The sequence below is a fragment of the Zonotrichia albicollis genome, chromosome 9 (assembly GCF_047830755.1).
Source record: "Zonotrichia albicollis isolate bZonAlb1 chromosome 9, bZonAlb1.hap1, whole genome shotgun sequence".
NCBI lineage: Eukaryota > Metazoa > Chordata > Aves > Passeriformes > Passerellidae > Zonotrichia > Zonotrichia albicollis.
In genome coordinates, this window is record NC_133827.1 from 23,271,181 (window position 1) to 23,291,474 (window position 20,294).

At 41.8% G+C, this 20,294-nt stretch overlaps 1 protein-coding gene across 12 annotated transcripts in view; it reads left to right on the top strand.

Annotated features, from left to right (window-relative positions):
* The window catches only part of GIGYF2 (GRB10 interacting GYF protein 2), a 75,601-nt gene that overhangs the window by 54,092 nt on the left and 1,215 nt on the right, over positions 1 to 20,294 (top strand). For 5 of the 12 annotated variants that reach the window (XM_074546986.1, XM_074546985.1, XM_074546994.1 and 2 more), the window contains 20 exons: positions 1,047 to 1,264; positions 1,353 to 1,512; positions 1,590 to 1,790; positions 2,293 to 2,483; positions 3,196 to 3,355; positions 5,187 to 5,353; positions 5,721 to 5,809; positions 6,762 to 6,869; positions 7,419 to 7,516; positions 8,006 to 8,106; positions 8,891 to 9,052; positions 10,847 to 10,948; positions 13,687 to 13,845; positions 15,346 to 15,582; positions 16,164 to 16,286; positions 16,914 to 17,117; positions 17,238 to 17,438; positions 17,734 to 17,893; positions 18,350 to 18,519; positions 18,819 to 18,966. In XM_074546986.1, coding sequence (XP_074403087.1) covers positions 1,047 to 1,264; positions 1,353 to 1,512; positions 1,590 to 1,790; positions 2,293 to 2,483; positions 3,196 to 3,355; positions 5,187 to 5,353; positions 5,721 to 5,809; positions 6,762 to 6,869; positions 7,419 to 7,516; positions 8,006 to 8,106; positions 8,891 to 9,052; positions 10,847 to 10,948; positions 13,687 to 13,845; positions 15,346 to 15,582; positions 16,164 to 16,286; positions 16,914 to 17,117; positions 17,238 to 17,438; positions 17,734 to 17,893; positions 18,350 to 18,519; positions 18,819 to 18,966 — 3,159 coding nt within the window. Of the gene's footprint in view, positions 1 to 1,046; positions 1,265 to 1,352; positions 1,513 to 1,589; positions 1,791 to 2,292; positions 2,484 to 3,195; positions 3,356 to 5,186; positions 5,354 to 5,720; positions 5,810 to 6,761; positions 6,870 to 7,418; positions 7,517 to 8,005; positions 8,107 to 8,890; positions 9,053 to 10,846; positions 10,949 to 13,686; positions 13,846 to 15,345; positions 15,583 to 16,163; positions 16,287 to 16,913; positions 17,118 to 17,237; positions 17,448 to 17,733; positions 17,894 to 18,349; positions 18,520 to 18,818; positions 18,967 to 20,294 lie in introns of those variants that run through there. The other 7 variants (XM_074546989.1, XM_074546990.1, XM_074546991.1 and 4 more) reach the window with 7 other exon arrangements.

A 20,294-nucleotide genomic window follows, 5' to 3' on the forward strand; every position in this document is an offset into this window, starting at 1 on the left:
GTTTCCTTGGTAGAATTTAAGATGGAAGGTCAGAATTTTCTGGAAAGACAGGAAATGTAAATCAAACTATTTTTGAGACAAAGGTGGATTTTTGCATGGCTAATATTAATAATTAAGGTATTAAGGTCAGTGTGGAAACATTGATCAGTCATGAAACAGGACCACGTTTCTCCCCTTGACTGTGATTTGGGTTTTTTTGGTAGACAGTTGATACTGTGAGGCTGCACTGATTCTGGTGCACAGACTGTTGGAGCAAAAAAAAAGAATTTACTTCTTTTTTTATCCAGTTGAGAACAGCCGCCATGAAAAGCTCTAAGGTGCCTTCATCTTTCTTTGCACCTTTGTGATAGAGATGGCTTGTATTTCATGGAAAGCTGTGTACAGTCCTTTCACTCCTAATTTGTTTTCCTTAGCAGCCAGCTCTTTACAGCTTAAATAACATTATTGCACTCAGGGGATTTGAAGCTTGGCTGAATGATGGTGTCTTCTGAATATGAAGTTTATATATGAATTAGGAATGTTCTCCCATTTCTTATGTTCCCAAGTTTTGCTGTTCCATGGTTAAAAAGACTATTCAAGAAACTGATCAGTCCTTTTGAAGGTATTTGAACAGTTGTCACTCCATTTTTCATGTATGTGTACAAAAGCATATCTGAAGGCAAGAGGCAAAAACATGGGATGTGACTTCTGCAGAGCCCCTGAAGGAAAACATGAAATCTTACACAAGTAAAGGTGCCCCAAAGACTTAAATCAATGATGGCTGGTAAATTCAGTTGGCAACTAATGTTGCGTTTCTTATTTTGGTGCTTGTTTTAAATTTTGTAGCCAAGCTTTTTTAGCCTTATGTGGTTTTTAATGCTTATTATGTGAGGATATACAGCAGACAACATTTGAAAGTCTTCTGCTTATTTGCCTTGTCCTTGAAGTTGCCTGTTCGTAGGCGGGCTGTAGCGTGTAGCAGCTTTGTGAATTGCTGTCAGTGTCCCTTCCCCAGTGTGTGAGCACTGCCCCAGGCCTGTGTGGTAAAGCTCCTTTCCCTGCCTTAGACGGCCCTCATTCCGCAGGCTGGCGGGAGCACATGGAGCGACGGCGGAGGTTCGAGTTTGATTTCCGGGACCGAGACGACGAGCGGGGCTATCGCCGCGTGCGCTGCGGCAGCGGCAGCATGGACGACGACAGGGACAGTCTCCCTGAGTGGTGCTTGGAGGATGCAGAGGAGGAGATGGGCACCTTTGACTCCTCTGGAGCGTTTCTCTCTTTAAAGGTGAAAAGCTGCTTTGGGCCCTTGGGTCGCTCGGTGCAAATGTCCTGTGGTGTCAGGTGGGTTATGGATGATTGCGTTGACTTTGCAGAAAGTGCAGAAGGAGCCAATACCAGAGGAACAGGAGATGGACTTCAGGCCTGTGGAGGAAGGGGAGGAAAGGTCTGATTCTGAAGGGAGCCACAATGAAGAAGCCAAAGATCATGAAAAGACCAAGAAGGAGGGGGAGAAAACAGAAAGAATAGTGGCAGGTAGGGGGGACTTCTCCTGCAACTGTCAGTGTAGAATTTCTGTTAACTCAGTTACTTAGACCTGTGCCTTGTTGCAGAAGCAGTGGAAGAAGCAGCTCAGGCATCATCTCCAGCTGCCAGGTCAGACACCCCACCGAAATCCCAGCCTCCAGACCCACTGCAGACAAATCTTTTTGAAAGGAAGGAAGAGTCTGTGCCAGAAAGAACAGAAAAAACAGAAGATAAAGAGAATCGAGTGGAGAATACACTGTCAGCCAAAATGTCCAACAGAGGGGAAGGTAATAAACCTGACAGATAAATTTAGTAAGTTTCCATTACTCACTGTGAATAATCGTGGCCCCTTAAAAGAGGCAAGGACTGGTGATGGAAAGCCAGATTCACCAACTGGTCTATAAATACAGGATTTGTTGGATATGCCATCTCAAATGCTTGCAGTGCACTGATACCTCACACTGAAATGCAGTCCAGAGAAACATCAGCCAGTTGTGGATGTGCCTCTCTGTGGTACAGCAGAATAGTCTGGACAAATGTACGTGGCCAGGAAAGGGGGCATGCTCAGAAGTGCTGAGTTCTGCACTGATAGAGCTAAACTGTTTGTTCCTTGAAGTGAGGCTGCTTACCTGTGCTCTAAGCAGTACATTCAGGAAGATATGAAAATACTCATGCTTTGGTGCTAAATTTGAGCACCAAATTAAATTTGAATATTCTCTGCATTAAGTTCTTAAGAGTAATTGTTATTTATGTTAAAGATAATGGACTAACTTAAACATTTTTCTTTAGATTTGGCTTCTCTTGCTCAACCTTTGCCACAGATTTCTGTAGACACAGCTGCTTCTGCTCATCTTTCTCCTCCTGTTTCCAATTCAAATCCTGCTCTGCGGCCTGTTCAAACACCTGTCACAGCTGCTCCAGGCATGGGCAACATTCCCACTGATCCAGATGATGAAGAGGGCCTCAAACACCTAGAGCAGGTAAAATTTCTCTAATTCCTTTGTTGTTGACAGTCTTGAGACTGGAGGAATGTGGAATGCAGCAAATATTTGAAGCCCATAAAATCAGAAATGCACCTAAAACTTTACACTCCACAATGTATACTGAAAGCTGCTTCTCTCTGGTTTTTTTTGCAAATAATTGAAGCTGTTGTATTTTTCTATGCTATACCCAGTTTAAAGAGCTAGAGACCATCATGCTTATGATCACTGTTAAGTAGCATTTTGATTTGCCTTGAGAAATTATATATATGTCTATTAAAATCCCCAGACAAACCATCAAACAAAAACCCTACCAAAATTCTGTAAGTGAATCACAACACTGTGTTGATGGAACTGTAGTGACTGCTGAGATGGAGAACCTTCTTTGTGCAGATGGACAACCTTCTTTGTGTTCATGCTCTCATGCCTTTTTTTTTTTCTGTGATACTGCATGGGACCTCCTTGGCAAGTTGCTCTAAAGCTTTTTGTAAGCAGGAGAATTGTGCTTGCTCAGGATTCTGCCTGACAGGTGTGGCAGACAGAGCTCCAGGTTTGTGTAGCCATCACTCCTGTCCTGGGGCTGCCTGTCATTCCCAGTACACTCTGGAGCACTGGGTAGCACAAGGTTGGTTGTGTTTGGTGCACTCATTTCCAAATCTCTAAGCCCTCATCTAACTCTTGTATTTCTTGCTGGTTTTGATGTCTCTTGCAGCAAGCAGAAAAAATGGTGGCATATCTGCAGGACAGTGCCCTTGATGATGAAAGACTAGCAGCAAAAATCCAAGAGCACAGAGCAAAGGGCTCCTCTATGCCCCTGTTTCACGAAGCCATGCAGAAGTGGTACTACAAAGATCCACAAGGAGAAATTCAGGGTAGGTCTGTGCCATTTACACTTCCTCTTTTGTTTCACAGAATTGTTAGAGTTCTTCACAGAATTACCACCAACAGATGCTGAAGCTTCTTTTTACAAAAGCAGCACAGGGAATTTACCCTTCTAGAGCTAGGTTTTGAAAATATCTTCGACCCATCACTGCCCCCATGAGCTCAGCAGGCTGAACGTCCAGAACTGTGCTTTATCAGGGCTGAGGTTTGCCATGACTTCATGTTCCTGTAAATTAGGTTAGACTAAAACCTGTTTCACATTCCATTAGTTACTCAGATGTCCAGATAACAGTGGAAACAAACAAGGAATGTGACCACTCAAGTAGCTGTAAAGAATCCACAAGAAGCCTTGAAATCAGCCTGAAGACGTGGAATAGTCAGGGAGGGTGGTTTGTTTAGAATCGAGGGCAAAGAGGAGTCAAGTTTCCAGCAGCCAGTGCAGAATCTCAGTTTAAATTGCACTTGCAGCCACTGCTTTGTTAGTTCATCTAATAGATAGGAACCGCTCCCTGCTTTCAGTTTTTGCTTAAGAATTTTTTTTTGTAAATAAGATTTGAAGCAGGCCTTTCATATTTCTTAACTTTCATGACTTGCACCTTTGCTTTCAGAAGGTACATTTCTTTTGGAGGTCCTAGGGCTTGGTTTAGCAGCTGCTTATCTGCTTCCCAAAAGTGCAGCTAAACAGTGAATTCCTTCCTTGCTGGACTTCACACTGTGTAGTGGGAATGACTTCTCAGCTGTGAGCACTAGATAGGATTGGTGGGGATGTTGTTTGTGGGGTCTGTGTCAATCTCTTGTCTGCAGGTATTGCACGTCTTTAGGGGTTTTTTTCATCTCTTTTAAGTTTAAAGAATGTTAACCATCAAGTGCTTTTATTTGCTCAGTGTATGTCAGTCACTGCTCAGTGTTTATTGGTGGGTGACAATCTAAATATTTTTATTGTAGGATTAAGTACTTCAATGTGACATCAAGAAGCAAACACTGCCAATTAATTTTTCTTTTCTTGGGATAACCTCTAGTGGTTTCATATTCTCTAGGAGGAATTGCCTTCTAGAGAAACTCCTTACAGAGAAGGCAATGGTTACTGAATGTTCCTACTTTTTAGAAGATGTCTTGCAGAACTTATTTATGTGGTTCTTACTTGGTTAAATAATATTTTTATACTGGTTTTCTATGTATTTGAATATGTAAAATTAATATAGGAACCCTCCTTTGAAAGGCATGACTGAAATCTTTCTTAGAAAAAAGAGAAGGAAAAATGTAGATTTTTTTACAAAGGAAAGAAACTTGATCCTCATTATCTTAAAGAATGTACTTGTGTACAACATGAGGATTCCTCTGTTTGAAGGCAGGAGTTGAAGCAGGCTAAGATTGTTTAATTGTCTGTGCAGTGCAGTGGGGAAGGCAGCACTGGTGGTTTGAGCAGTGTCAGGCAGCAGATGCTGCTGAGCTCCAGGGTGGAAGCTGTGAGCCTGAAGCAGTAAGTGCTGCTGGAGGACAGCAGGGGGGTTAGCAGCACCAAGCCCCACACCCTGGTGGCTGCTTGGCTTTCACCCCAGAGCTGGCCTGTCTCCCTCCAAGGCAAGCTGAAAGCCATCAGGCACTTTTCCTGAGGCTGTGGGGCAGTGCTGTAGCCCCTGTGCAGGTGTGCATGGACACTCCAGCCTTGGATGGGCAGTGTCCCCACGAGTGGGTGAGGCAGACAGCAATCAATGCCTGCTGCTGGGCACTGTGTGACCACAGCCAGCTCCCTGTTCCCAACGTGCTGAACCTGGCCTTCTTCCCTTTCCCCACAACGTGTGTTGGCTGATGTCATTTCAGGTCCATTCAGTAATCAGGAGATGGCAGAGTGGTTCCAGGCTGGATACTTCACAATGTCACTGTTGGTGAAGAGAGCCTGTGATGAGACTTTCCAGCCGCTTGGAGACATCATGAAAATGTGGGGCAGGGTTCCCTTCACTCCAGGCCCAGCACCACTTCCACATCTGGTAATTATGTGACAGTTACAGTATTGAAATATTCCTCTAACAACTGGGAATTGAATTTAGGTGTCATCTACTCTGTCTTGGAATTGCAGGTGTTCCAAGCACCAAAGCTGAACTTGGTGTTAGATTACTTTTGCAAGAGTAGAACAGACATGTAATTTAAAAATGCTTGGTGTGGCTGGCAGGCTGGGTACTGTGATATATAAAGGTGCTGTGCATTTCACAGGCTTTGTAAATCTTGATGTCTAGGTATTTTTCTATTTTTGTTTTTTTTTCTGGTAAAAATACAACTTCTGCATTGCTTGCATTTGCAATCTTCTACTCTTTGTCTATATGTTATTGAAAAAGAATGTTTTATCTCTGAACACAGGGTGAGCTGGACCAAGAGCGACTGACTAGACAACAAGAGTTGGCTCTAATCCAAATGCAGCACCTGCAGTATCAGCATCTTCTAATACAGTAAGACCTCTTGTCCCAGAGATCTTCCAGTGGCTGTGTTCTATTTTGTGTTTTTAGTCATCTGGAGAGTCAGTGGGGCTGGGAGTGCTTCACCTCCAACAGCAATAGCTGCTTCCACAAACACTGGAGATGTTTCTAGTGCACAGGATTAGGGCAGTTTATCTGCCTCAGGCACTTTTCAGAATCCTTTCCAGTGTCACACATAGATTTTGGTGAGACTTGCTTTATAGGTAGCTGTTAGGGTCAGCCTGAATCCCAGGTGTCCTGGTAATGACCTTCAGATGTTTTGATGTCAGGAGAAGGCTACACATCTTTGGATCTGGAGATGGAGAAGGTGGAACTTACCTTTGGTCTGCTTGCTCAGCTCTTTGAAAATCAGTGAAAGGTCCTGCTGGGCAAAGCGGTTTGAAATCCATTTTCCCAAAGCTGTCAGTTGTTTGGTTATGGCCAGCTCCTGGCAGCTTGAAGGAAAGAAAGCAGTCAGACTGCTTTTTCAGGGGATCCTGAAAGCATGTGTCATGACTATAGTTTTTCAGTACTGATTGTCAGCTCATGATTGAATGAGGCAAGAGCCTGCTCCTGTGCTAGGCAATGCCGTGACATACTGGGGAAGAGACTGATTGCAGGTGGGCAGTGATCAAGCCAGACTAATTTGAGCTAAAATTATGGAATTTAGACAAAAAAGGAAGTAGTGTTGCACAACTTAAAGAAAAACATGAGGCAGTAATAGCCAGGTGACATAGCTGAGGGTGAAGAGAAGTCTGGTTCTGCTTATGTGAGCCAACTGGCTATATTCTTGTATTTTGATTCTTGCCAAGCTCCTGTTCTGTGGTTTCCTTTAGTATTTAGTATGTACATTATATATGTCAGTGGGCATTAGTCTTAGGGCATAAATCTGCCTGCAGCTTGGGCATAAGTGAACAAATACCATTTATCTGCTTCTCTTTTGAAGACAACAGTATGCACAGATGCTGGCTCAGCAGCAGAAGGCAGCCCTCTCATCCCAGCAGCAGCAGCAGCTCGCTATTCTCCTTCAACAGTTCCAGGCCCTGAAGATGAGGTGAGCTAGCCCAGACTTGAACTGAATTCTGTTCTTCCTGTGCTCTAGTTTGTGTATAACAATAATTACATTGTGTCAGCTGTTGGCCCTAGTTAAGTTTTCTCATATTTTAGGATTATGTGTGTTAAAGATAGTAATGAATAGAAGTATGTTTTAGAATAATAGGAAACAGTTTCAGAATATGGAGTACTTGATTATATATGTAATCTTTGCCTCAGAGTGATTATGGAAATGAGGAGATGAATTGTACCTGTCTGACAGATACGCTGTGCTGGTCACCGAGGAGCTTTGCCAGTTCTGCAGTACTGAGTGCTTGTTCCTCAAACTGGCCTCTAAGCAACAAATGCAAAACTGTAGCTTAGCCCTTGACTTAGCAGGGGTGAGATCAGCAAGAACTCTGCAAACAACTACTGTTGTCCACATCATATTTTTGTTTTGAATAGAGGTGTGGAAGGAAAGCAGTATGTTACAAGTTACTGAATCTCATACGTGTTGAGAGCACTCCTCTCCCTGGAAGTGGCGTGTTGACTCTTCCTGTTGGTATTACAGAATATCTGAACAGAACATGATGCCACCTGTCACAAGGTCTGTGTCAGTGCCGGACACTGGCTCAATATGGGAACTTCAGTCAGCTTCACAGCCTACAGGTAAGGTGCTTAGCCTGGGTCAGGTCTCTTGGGAAAAGTCCACGTGTAAAGAATCAGCATCTATGAGATGATCCCTCACTTTTTGACACAAAGGGAAATTATTTCTGCATCATGATGTTTAACTGGATTAGCCTACTTTGCCTGGCAGTAGAAATTTCATTTGAGAGCGGTGAAGAATATGGTAATTTTTCCAGTGGTTATGGAAGTCTTGATATGAAGGGATCTCTAAGGGTGTTCTGCTCTGGTGGGAGGAGCTGGAATAGCTGGTTTTTTTGTGGAACTTCAGGGGAATCCCAGCCTTCCTTCAGTCACAGACTGGCCTTGTTATCCAGGAGGATAAGGTTGCCCTCTACTGACTAAAGCAGAAGTGTTAACATGATTTTGGTTCCTAAAACATAGTAACAGCATACACAAGATTCTCCCCTTTCAGTTATGTGTTGTTCATGTGCTTATTTTTACTTGTCAATGTTTGTTTTCTTCACTGTCTAGTCTGGGAAGGAAGCAGTGTCTGGGATCTGCCCATTGATACTGCAGCTCAGGGACCAGCTCTAGAACAACTTCAGCAGCTCGAGAAGGCCAAGGCTGCAAAGGTCAGAAACTGTTTTGTACTGTAAGAAGTTGGAATTGCTCTTCTGCAATGTAATTGTGATTCTTGAGCCAATGGAAGACTCAGCTCTTGAATGGATGATTTTGACTAGATTTTCATGGAAAACACCATAAAGAGAATAGGGGTTATAAAAACAAGTTATGAAATCCTTGTTGACAGCTGTTTGGAAACCATTGCTGTGGAGGTACTACTGACCTCTGAAATAGTGTTTGTGTTCTACATTTGTGATTAAAACCTCTTCACTAGCCACCTGTTTTAAAATGTGATCATCGTGAGCTGTCAGGCCAAACCCTGAGTTGAGACCAAGTAGTTGTGCTCCTAATCCTCGTGATTTTCACCCAGACTGGTTTGGGGAATCATGAGTCCTATTTTCTATGGTTATTCTACATATACTGTAGTACTAAATTGTTTGTGAGTTTGAACCTCTATCATTCTGTACATTTCCTGAAAATTACTGTTTTATGATAACTGCGAAGCAGCTCAATACTCACTTCTAAAGTCAGAGGGTATTTTGAGGAGCTGATGTAGAAAGACTGACTGGAAAACTGGTGTTTGTTACAAACAGAATTTGTCCAAAAGTGTTCTGGACTGTTTCAGGAATCTGACCTCAGTAGGCAGCCAGCTGATAGGTAAAATTGCAATTAAGGGAGAACATCTGCTAGAGGCTTCATCTATTAAGCTGTTCCTATATTGTCAGCAGAGTTGCCCTAAGAAATGGTGTAGGAATACGTTACCTGCATCTGAGTATAGTTTTATGTGAATTGTAGCTAGAGCAAGAGAGGAGAGAAGTGGAAATGAGGGCCAAACGAGAGGAAGAGGAGAGGAAAAGGCAGGAGGAGCTTCGGAGGCAACAAGAAGAGCTACTTAGGAGGCAGCAGGAAGATGAGAGGAAACGACGGGAAGAAGAAGAACTGGCCCGCAGGAAGCAAGTGAGTTTCCCCAATGTAGTTAATCTCTAATTAATTATAATAATTTATAAAACTCACTTTAAGAATCCTGTGGGGTCTAAGTAATCTTTGGTAGGTGTGTATGAAGACAGTTTTAATATTTTTCATGTGAGTATATTATGATTCTTCCATTATTGATTTTTTTTTAAGAGCCCAACCTTCAATCTGAGACATGGGCTTGATGGTTCACTTTAAGATAGGTTTCTGTTGGTGAGAACAGGGCCTTTATTCCATGTGGAATATTCCCTCTCAACTTCTTAATGTCAATGTTAGACTTTAGTTAGTTACCCAGTTACTGCATGTTTTCATCTTTATTTCCCATTTATGCAGTCAAGTGTTTTATGAAGATAAGTTCTGGAGTAGATAGAGCTTGAGCAACTGTTTCAAATGAATAAGAGGTAGAGGGCTATAGGTGGACAAAAAGTGATGTGACATTCAGCTTATTTTTCCTCTGTTCTTTTTTTTAACCTAGTAAATTTTTTTTAATAAATTATTATCTGGGTAATAGAGTCAGCTTTTTTACTTGAGTTGATACTTGGGAAAGGAAGGGATGTAGTTTGATCAAGCATATTTCTTAAAAAGAGTTGTGTGATCAGTGTTGCAGTAGGGGAATGAATGTAGGAATTGTACATTCTTAATCATCCAGGAATACACAATGGAGACATTACTAGTTTGGCATGTCTAGCATTTACTTCTGAATTCTGTATGGAAGAAAATGTAGCTATTCCTTAAGTGTTGCAGGAGGGAAAGACAGTAAAAGTTGAAGTTTTCACTTTGCATGTGAAGGATAAGGGCAAGCACAAGGCTGAGCTTATTCACTAGGGAGTTAGTAAATATCCTGAAAAGTACCACATGAATTATAGGCAAAAATACTAAATAATTCTGTCCTTTATAATATTTCTTACAAGCTTAGGTAGGCAGCTGTAAAGCATGTTCCTGCTTTAAGGATCAGACACTTCTGAGGAAGCCTCTAGAATCTCTAGATTTGTTTGGAAGATCATTGTAGATCTCTCTTCACTCAGGGTTTGGGTTTTGTCACAGAAGGTATATTTTAATTGGTACAGTATAATACATAGATAATTTCATGGTATCTTTTGGAATCAAGTCTGCAAATAAATGGCTCCTTGCTTTAGTGTATATGTTTTGTATGCAGGAAGTCATTATGCTGTACAGAAAAGCATCCTCCACTTGAGGTCAAACTAACACTGAAGCAATAATATACTCAAAAGTTTAACTTTTGAGATTCATTGCTTTAGATCTGGTTCAATAACAAGAACACATTTTTCAGCTGATAACTCAATTTGTGTCATTTGTGCTGGCTTCAAGTAGACTTGGATTGTTTCTTTTCACTAACAGTTTTGCCTCTGTGTATAACAATGTCTGTTAAATTCCAAAGTTTTGTTGTCCACTTTGGATTTGTACAGTAAACAGTCTGACTCTCTTGTTCTGAGATGCCATGGGAAATAACTATTTATATGAAGGAAGCAGAACGGGGTTGAAAGCAGTAACAGCAAGTATCTTAGTTCATTACCAATGCAATAATTGCCACAATGCTTAATTCTGAGCAGTAATGTCTTGAAAAGGTAACAAAGAGTTGAAGCACTTCTCTGGAAAGAGAAAATAACATTGTATTCTGTATTAAAAAAAGAAACTGGTCATTATTTGAATCTAACTTCTGTACTAAAAGGCATTATAGACTCAGGGATGAACTGATTTATTAGCATGGATTTATGCAGAGGAGATGATGCTTAACAAATTTGATTAACTTCTTTTGAGGAGATGACAGTGAGAGCTGAGAGGGGTGAAGCAGTAGACTTAATCTGCCTGGACTTCAGGAAGGCTTTTGATGTAATACTGCATAAAAGACTAGTATATAAGGTTAGTAAATATGCTGTTGATGGTGAATTCTAAATAAAAAAAAAACCTAATAGAAGTTCAATTCTGTAGGTTGAAATGTCATACCAAATGTTGAATTCAGTTCTGTTCACAGTTTTCATCAATTACTTTGCACTGTAGAATTGAAAACAGTAATGCCCAGCTTGTGTAGCTCCTGTATTTTGTTTTTGTCTCTGGTCTGGTATCTTCTATTTTGTAATAATTGATTGCTTTCAGGAACAAAATTTGAGGTTTAATAACCAGTTAATAATTGTTTTCTCTGAATTACTTCTTTAGTTCTCCCTTTAAAATACCTGTTTCAAAGAGGAGAACAAAAAGATTTGTGAGCCTTAGTAACACAGACAAGCAGAATTGCAGTTGTCACCGACTGCAAAAAATTCTCTATTTCATTTAAAAATCCAGAGTCTATTGAACTGGGGATTGCTGCATAAGGATTTTTTTTGTAAGATGACAGATATTTTAAAAGATGTGAAATAAGCTTTCTATACAGCAAGATGTGTGAAAACAATTACTAAGAAAGATGCTAAAGAACATTGGGAATGTCTTGGAGCAGATATCTACAAACATGGGAACACTAAGAACCAAAGGATTGATTGTTTCCCATACCAGTCAGTGGCAGAAAGCTGGAGGGCTTTGAATGGTTTCGGTCACATGCTCAAACAAAAACATCAAATAATGAGATACAGAAATAAATATTAAGACAACATCTTTCTAGCTGTGAAGAGCCAGAAAAAAAGGCTGTGTTTCCCAGCTTTTCATCTCTTACAGGGTTTTTTGTGTCAGTAAAACACTGTTCATCTTTAGTTCTGTAGGGGAGAGAAGTCTTTTACTCATGTCATTCAACAGTGTCTCTCCTTGCCTGAGCAAGGAGATCTGTACAGCTTTTTAATGGCACTTCTAGCCTTGTTTCCCAAGGGGGGAGGAGGGCAGGGCTGTCACTGAAGGGTTGTCCCACAGGAGGGCTCGGTGACGTTGCTCATCTCTCCCAGGTACCATGTGCTGTGTCAGTGAGAGCCCCAGAGTGGCTGGCACTGAGCACTCCTGAGCTGAGATCCTGCTCTGGGGTCTCCAGGCAAACAAAAAACACTGACACCTTCAGCCTACTCAGCAGCCTTTTCAATAAAAGCAGAAGTTTTCCAGAACTTGTACTGGGGACACTTGATTATTGTGACTTGATTGCATGTGTCCAGTTAATACAGTTAAAGGCCCAAATTTCAAAAATGGTTCAGGTGCTATGTCTTGCACTTGAAGCTGATTTGATTAATGAGAAAATGAATCACAGGCTATTGTTCTATGTCTAGTTAGTGAAAAAAAAACACTTACTGCACTTACATCTAGCACCAAACCACTTATATGACATTCAGGAATATGAGTGAATTGTTGGCTTGCAGCCAGCACCTGTTCAGTGCCATGGGATTACTTATAAAAGATCTTCTGTCTACTGACAGTTTTGTTGTAGGCATCTGAAATTCATTGTCAGAGAAAAACCCAGGGCAGTGGTTCAGGGAGCTGTAGTGAGTTTATCTGTGCTGTCTGTACATGAAGCTTTGGTGTCAGATTGGATAAAAGGGTCTTAATTTTCACAATTGACTTCCTTGATTTACCAGAGTTTACATCTGTGCTGCACAATTAATCCCCACTCATCCTATGAATAATGTATTGCTTATTAAAAACTTGCAGGAGTGTGATTGTGGTTGTGGCCATTTTTAAAGGGAAATACAAAATTCAGAAAGCTTAAAAAGGTTCTGGTCCAAAAATTAAGATCTTCAGGTTGAACTGGTAGGGTAAGTCAGACAACAGGAGGGGTGAGAAAGGAGGGTGGCCTTAACTCAGTTGCTGAACATCACAGGTCAGAAAAGGCTGAAAAAACGACAGCTTTTTTATGCAAGGGAAAGTCAGAACTGGTGGACGAGGTCCCCAGGTGGAATCCCATTTAACAGTATACAGGAACCTACTTGTCCCCTATTCCTCAAAAAAACTCAAATAGTAGAATGGAAAAATGTCCATTTACGTTGATAGGAAAGGGTGCTAATATTTAATTTTTAAGTTAAGTAAACAATTTTAGTACTTGAAAAACAGAATATACGTTATTGGAAATTATTTAAATAATTTAGGGATAATCCAAAATCAAAGTCCCTAAGAGATCTCTTATTACCCATAATTTAAATAGTATAGGGAGAGCCCAGTCAAAGCCCTTGAGACTTCAAAAGTAACTGTCCTTAAGTGCACTGGGCTGCATCTGATTCTTTCTGGTGTCTGCAGATGTGTTTGAGTTTTGTAGTGCTCTTGAACAGTCACTATTCAGAAACTCCTGTAAGTAGGAAAAGCTTCCAACTTACAGCTGACAGCCCCCCCAGAAGGAGTTGATACCCACACTTTGGAATATTTATAGATCTAATGTTCAACTGTTTAGTGCTACATAGTGAAAAGAGGAGTCTCACCTTTTGTTGTCATTCTCAATGCCATTATTTTTAAAACCAAAGATGAGCAATTAATGTCTTCTGGTTTTCATTAAAATAATTGATGTAGGAGATGCGCATTGCATCAGAACTACACGTGGGGTTGTTGTGCTTAATGCACTGTTTTGGTAGAGCTTAGTTTGGAGCTAGGGAGCTTTTCTTGAGGCTGCTTATTTGGCCAGACAATGCTGTGATCTGTGTTCTGATGTTGTCTGTTGATAAAATGGCATTTATAGACTGACATTTTGTTCCCAACTCCAGGAGGAGGCCCTCAGGCGACAACGGGAGCAGGAAATTGCACTAAGGCGGCAGCGAGAGGAGGAGGAGAGGCAACAACAGGAGGAAGCACTTAGGAGATTGGAGGAGAGAAGAAGAGAGGAGGAGGAAAGGCGTCAGCGAGAGGAGTTAATTCGTAAACAGGTGAAAAATGACAAAAGGGACCTCTTCTGTTTAATTATGGAGGTTTGCAACAACAAACAGGCTTTGAAATTTGCAGCAGTGCTTGAGAGATCAAAACTGTTTTTGTCAAAGAAAGCAGAGCTTGCAGAGAGTATCAAATGGAGTGAAAAAAGCTTGTTTACCTGTATCCTGACTTCAGACAAAACCAGAATCTAATACACCCTTAGTAAAGAGATTTGGGGTGGGAGGAGTGAGTGTTGTCCCTTCAAATTTAGCATTAAGAATGGCTTTGCAGCACAGTGTTTGTACTCCTTTCTGAGGCAGAGTACAGTATCAGAATAACTGTTTGTTTTGAATTAGCTCTCTCTGGCCTTTACTTTGTTATCTTCAGTATCATCTGAATTGGTCAGTTTTGGCAGTTTTTCTGTGCAATGCCAAGTCTGTATACACTACCAGAGTTTCAACTTTTTTTTTTCTTTCCTTTTTGTTCTTATTAACAGGATTTTTTTCTCCTTGGGGTCAGTATTAGAAGTCCCTATTGGGGAACTTAAGCTTCCAGTCCCCTAATTGATACTCTCTCAGTCCCTTGGTCAAACTAATTGGCTTCACATTAATTTCCATGTCAGAATTTACAGTTAGTATTTAAAAATGCCTTTTCAGGGTCTTCCCTTGTAAGATGTCCATCACCATTTCTGTAATTTGTTAGCAGAAGTGTCTTCTCTGGAACTGTGCTGTTGAGTAACAACAGTAAATATTTCAGTCTTTTTCACCTGTCTATTCTTTCCTGTTATTTCTGCCAAGTTTTATTCCACTGAAAATGTGGTGGTACTGTAAGTAGCATAAGCAGGCAGAAGCTCAGACTGAAAGGTGTGTAACTACTCAAAGGAAAGTAATAAGAAATGAGCTGGTGTGAATTATGGAGATGCCATTCTCTTCCAAGTTCTTTGGTGGAGCAACATTTATTTTTAGGAAATATAAAATATATTACTGAGAAATGTAAAGGTAAATGAACAGCACAGACATCACAGATTACAAATCACAGAATCACAAGGTTGGAACAGATCTTCAAGATCGAGTCCAACCCATTCCCTGACACCTCAGCTCTCTGGCTCTGCTTAAACACAAAGGCAGGGAGCTGGAAACGGGCACAGCCTCACAGATCTGCAATACCCCCAGGGAAAGCTCCCCTTCTCATAAGTGTATCCCTAAAAGCTACTGAAGAAAACTCAGAGACACTTGCACCACCACTGCACAGTCTCCAAATCCAAGTCCTACAACTGCTGCTACCCAAGAGTGAGGTTACTTACACAAAGCACCTCCCACACTGTTGCCTGGTGTGTTTTGAGTGAGCTCAGGATGGGTAGGAGCACACAACAACTACAAGGACTTCCTATAATCTTGTATTGCCTTCAGAATAACATGGTCCCTCTCTGTTCTGTCAGAATATCAATGCCACAGAGCTGAGTATTTTAAATTGTGTGAAGTCTCCTCAGACCTTGTTCCTTTCTGTGTCCTGGGAAGGAAGAGGAGGCCGCCAAGTGGGCGCGTGAGGAGGAGGAGGCGCAGCGGCGGCTGGAGGAGAGCCGGCTGCGCATGGAGGAGGAGGCGGCGCGGCAGCGGCTGGAGGAGGAGGAGCGGAAGCGCAAGGAGCTGGAACTCCAGCGCCAGAAGGAGATCATGAGGCAGAGGCAGCAGCAGCAGGAGGCTTTACGGCGGCTGCAGCAGCAGCAGCAACAGCAGCAACTTGCACAAATGAAGGTAACCTGGTCCTGCAGTTCTACTTCCTTTCAGCATGGGAAGTGAAGGCACAGCTGCATTCAGGGCCATTTGTGGTAGCTCAGGTAGAGCAGGCATGGATGAGCTGTCTGGAGAGGGAAGAGAGTAAAGAGTTGATGAGAGAAGGAAGAGGAAAAGTTACAAATTAAAAAGTGAAAATGTTCTGTCAGTGGAAGCACACTGGGAAGGCATCACACATGGGCACAGATGGGTTTTTTGCCACATGGTTTTTGAGCGAGAGCCAGTGCAAAGTTTCTAAAGCTTGGAATTCCTGAAGTGTTTGAAATCTAAATGGATTGCTCTTTTTCAGGTCATGATGTGTTACATTATTCTTGATACTGTGTCAAAGACTGATACATCAGAGAGCAATTCAAAGAATGTATAATCTATATTTTCTACTTTTTCATACTTTATTATTATACCATTTTGTACTTTCTAGGTTTTTGTTAAACTTTAAAGGTGGCCTTCCTTTTCCCCTGGGTTTATACAGTTTCTTTCCTGATTATACTCTAGCAGTGTTCTCAAATATTTTGCAATTCCTGATGATCTCTCTTTTGGCCCAGCTCCCTTCATCTTCAACATGGGGTCAGCAATCAAATTCAGGAGCTTGTCAATCCCAGACCACACTGTCATTGGCTGAAATCCAAAAGTTAGAAGAAGAACGAGAACGGCAGCTCCGAGAAGAGGTAAACACTGACAGCAGCGGAGTGCAACTTGTTAGAGGGGACTCAGCTGTGGCACTGCTTAGCTGTCACTTCAGTTATTAGAAGGAATGGTGAGGATGAGGAATGTTTTTTTGAAATAGCATTACTCAAAATCCTGTCCTTCAGGTACAGGTTCAGGAAGCACTTGTATGAAAGTTTTTATCACTTCTTAGTACAAGAATCTGAAAGAAGGGAAAACATCACCCTTTTAACCCTGGGAGTGTAATACATTCACAAAACAGTTTACAATTATTTCACATCTATATTCTAACATGTTTGAAGTTATTCACAAGACCAGGGCAGTTAAAGGGAGGTTGGGTTGGGGGGAGCACATGATTATAGGAGACTTTGAAGGTTATCTTCCAAGAAGCTGACTGCAGGAATGATTTGATAAATTAATCTGTCCAAGGCTAATAAACAATTTTTATTTACTAGTTACCTAATCATCTCCTTTTTTGGAGGAACAGTAATGGCTCAGAACAATAACAGGTCAGCCAGGCTTCTCCAGAAGAAAGTGAATGCTGTTTAAAACCAGTTTCCAAGCTAGGCTTTTGAATAGGAATGATCATATGAAAGTATTTACAAGCACTTTTGTCTTGCATGCAACAGCAAAGGCGTCAGCAGCGTGAACTAATGAAGGCCCTCCAGCAACAGCAGCAGCAACAGCAGCAAAAACTGTCAGGCTGGGGTAATGTCACCAAACCAACAGGCACCACCAAGTCCCTGCTGGAGATACAGCAGGAAGAGGCAAGGCAGATGCAGAAACAGCAGCAACAGCAGCACCAGCAGCCGAACAGAGTCAGAAATACCACGGTACGTTTATTTATCTAATCACTACATGGAGGAGAGCAGCTGGGCCAGTTCCCTCTGTCTGTTCATGTGTTTTCTGCTGGGTCTGTGCTAATAACCAGCATCTCTTTGTTGTCTCAACAGCACTCTAACCTGCACACCAGCATTGGGAATTCAGTGTGGGGCTCTCTAAACACAAATCCCAGCAACCAGTGGGCATCTGACCTAGTCAGCAGCATCTGGAGCAATGCTGATACCAAAAACTCAAACATGGGTTTCTGGGATGATGCAGTTAAGGAAGTGGGACCTCGTAACTCGACCAATAAAAACAAAAGCAATGCCAGCCTCAGGTAGGAACTGGAGAAGGAGCTTTTGCAAAGAAATACTGCTACTCCTGGCATGATCAGTTTGCAGTTGGAACATGATGTGTTTTCCTTTTTTTTCTCTGTGTCATTCAGGATCTGTTTTGGCAACAAAAATAGCTAATAGGTGACTATTCAGAGCTCATTTTGTCACCTGCTTAGAAAATTGTTCTTAAAAAGTGTTTGCATCTTGTAAAATAGTCTTACAACACTGTACTCTATATGGTACTGTGGGTAAGCCTGGTAACTGATAATCTAATTATATGCATTTTCTTTACCTCAGTAAATCTGTAGGTATTACAAGTAGACAAAACAAGAAGGTAGAAGAAGAAGAGAAGCTGTTGAAATTGTTCCAGGGGGTTAATAAAGCCCAGGATGGATTCACTCAGTGGTGTGAACAGATGCTTCATGCACTCAACACAGCCAACAACCTAGATGGTAAGAGATGGAAGGAAATGAGGGGAGCACTATCTGTTCTGTTTCCTGATAGAGTAGTTCTGAGGGACTGTAATGATATTAAACCAATGTTTCCATGCACTCAGTAAAAGGACATCATTAAATAGTGGCTAGAAGAACTGGCTGCATCCTCTTTTAGGTTTTCATTGTCCTAACTATACCAAATCAGTGGGATTTGAAAAAGTTCTGAAGTCTGTCAGCCAGAGCCCTCCTGGGGATTTTTGGTGGTCATGGAAGCATTATGTGGCAGATAGATGAGAATCCATTTCCATCCTGCATTGCATGATAGGGCTTTATTGTGGGAAACTGGGAAGGGCAAGCTCCTAGACCAGCAGATATTTGACACAGAAATTGACACTTTGAAATTGAAAAGTGTTTATTGCATTTGTGTGTTTGCTATCAACGTGCATTCACTCATGGTCTGCCTTCCTCTTGCAGTTCCCACGTTTGTATCTTTCCTGAAGGAAGTGGAGTCTCCCTATGAGGTCCATGACTACATCCGAGCCTACCTTGGAGATACTCCTGAGGCCAAGGAGTTTGCCAAGCAGTTCCTCGAGCGCCGTGCCAAACAGAAAGCCAGTCAGCAGAGGCAACAGCAGCAACAGCAGGTACAGGAGCCTCTGCTCTCCCTGGGGCTGTGGCAGGCTGCAGGCAGCACCTGGGTTCATCAGTGTCCTGGCAATAAAGCAGCTTGCCAGTTTTTACCACTTGACAGTTGAGGCCAGCTGTAGATCAGAGTGTTTTTGCGTGGTGATCTGGGAAATGCTGTGGGAAGATGAGGTGGATACATCAGTAGCTAGTGTTGCCACATGGATATAGGAAGTGCTTTGGGCTCTCTGAATATTTTCTGTATAAATAAAGCAGACTTCACTATGCTCTGTAATCTTGTCCTTAATTTGTTCTCTAGGATTCAGTGTGGGGGATGAACCACAGTTCGCTACATTCAGTCTTTCAGACCAATCAGAGCAACAACCAGCAGTCCAACTTTGAGGCTGTGCAGAGCGGGAAGAAAAAGAAGAAACAGAAAATGGTTCGAGCAGATCCCAGCTTGTTAGGTCTGTCTCAGTTTTTAAAAATTAATGTTTAATTTGGTAGTGGTGGTTTGCTTTGGGGAATGTAGAAGATTCTTACTGAGCTTAAATACTGAATTTGAGTGGAAAAGTTGGAATGTCTTTAGAATCTTGTCAATACTATTATTTGTTTAATGATTTGAAAAATTCCGTATCAGTCTCATGGAAATTTTTGTTGAACTTTCCCTCGTGTAATGGCCTCTTTGATACTCTTTGGGTTATTACCTGGAAACCTCTTAAGTAGTTCAGGCGTTTTAGTTAAATTCCCTTTTCTCCTTTGAGTTGACCTATGGGTATTTTATTGCATTAATGCTGATTTGTTCTTTGAAGAAAAGCATGTTTTCCTTCCTTTATGAGACGCAGCTTTCTGAGGCTGCCTTTGCCTTGCCACGTTTTTCCAGAAGATAACCTCTACCCTAGTCAGAAAAGACAGCAGAGGTTGAAGTGGTGACAGATTTTCAGCTGGAGACCATGGAGATGATGACCTCATTAGCAGTCCTTTATTTATTTATTATGTTCTGTGTCTTAATTTTTATGTGAGGCTAATTTTAATCAGCCCCTGTAGCACTTGATGGAAAAGTTTCTTTGAAGTAGTTTTTAAGGTGCAAGGCCCTTGTGTGAGTGCATGGACACTGTGGGGGTGACAGTTGTTGTGCTCATGTGGAATAAATGTCTGTGTTTATGCCCTGTGTGACAGAGGGGGAACCAAGGCACTGCACTGGGCCAGGCTTTGTTGTGCTGCTTCTGCTGAGCCCAATTGCTGTAGAGCAGACAGGTATTGTCCACCTGAAGTCACTGCTTTTTTAAGGCTCTAGCAGAGCCCTGCCTTTGATTTTTGTCTTTCTTTTATTTTTGGTCTCACCCAAGTCAGTACTTGAGCTAAATCAGTGATTTCTGCACTGGTGTGTGTGTAACTTCTCAGTGGACTCCTGACTTATGCCACCTCAAGGTGCCCATCCACTGACTCTGATCTGGGTACTCAATTGAATGTGAAGAAGAAATCATTAAATATAATTTAGAAGTTCCAACTGGAAGGGAAGTAGCCTGTGCAGCTTTTTAAAAACGCTTACACTCACTCTTTTGCAAAATAATCTCAGATGCTTTTAGGCCACACTGCCACGTGAGGGAGCCAGAACAATTTTCCTAAACCTCCTGAACAGAGCATTTCTTGCCTCTCAAAGTGGAATGCAGTTGGTTGTCTAGCACAGAGCAAACCAATGTAACACTCAAACACTGAAGTTCAACTTCGTGTTTAGTAGCCTTACACAGGGGGATTTCCCTGTTCTCATACTCCAGATGGGGCTTGTACACCC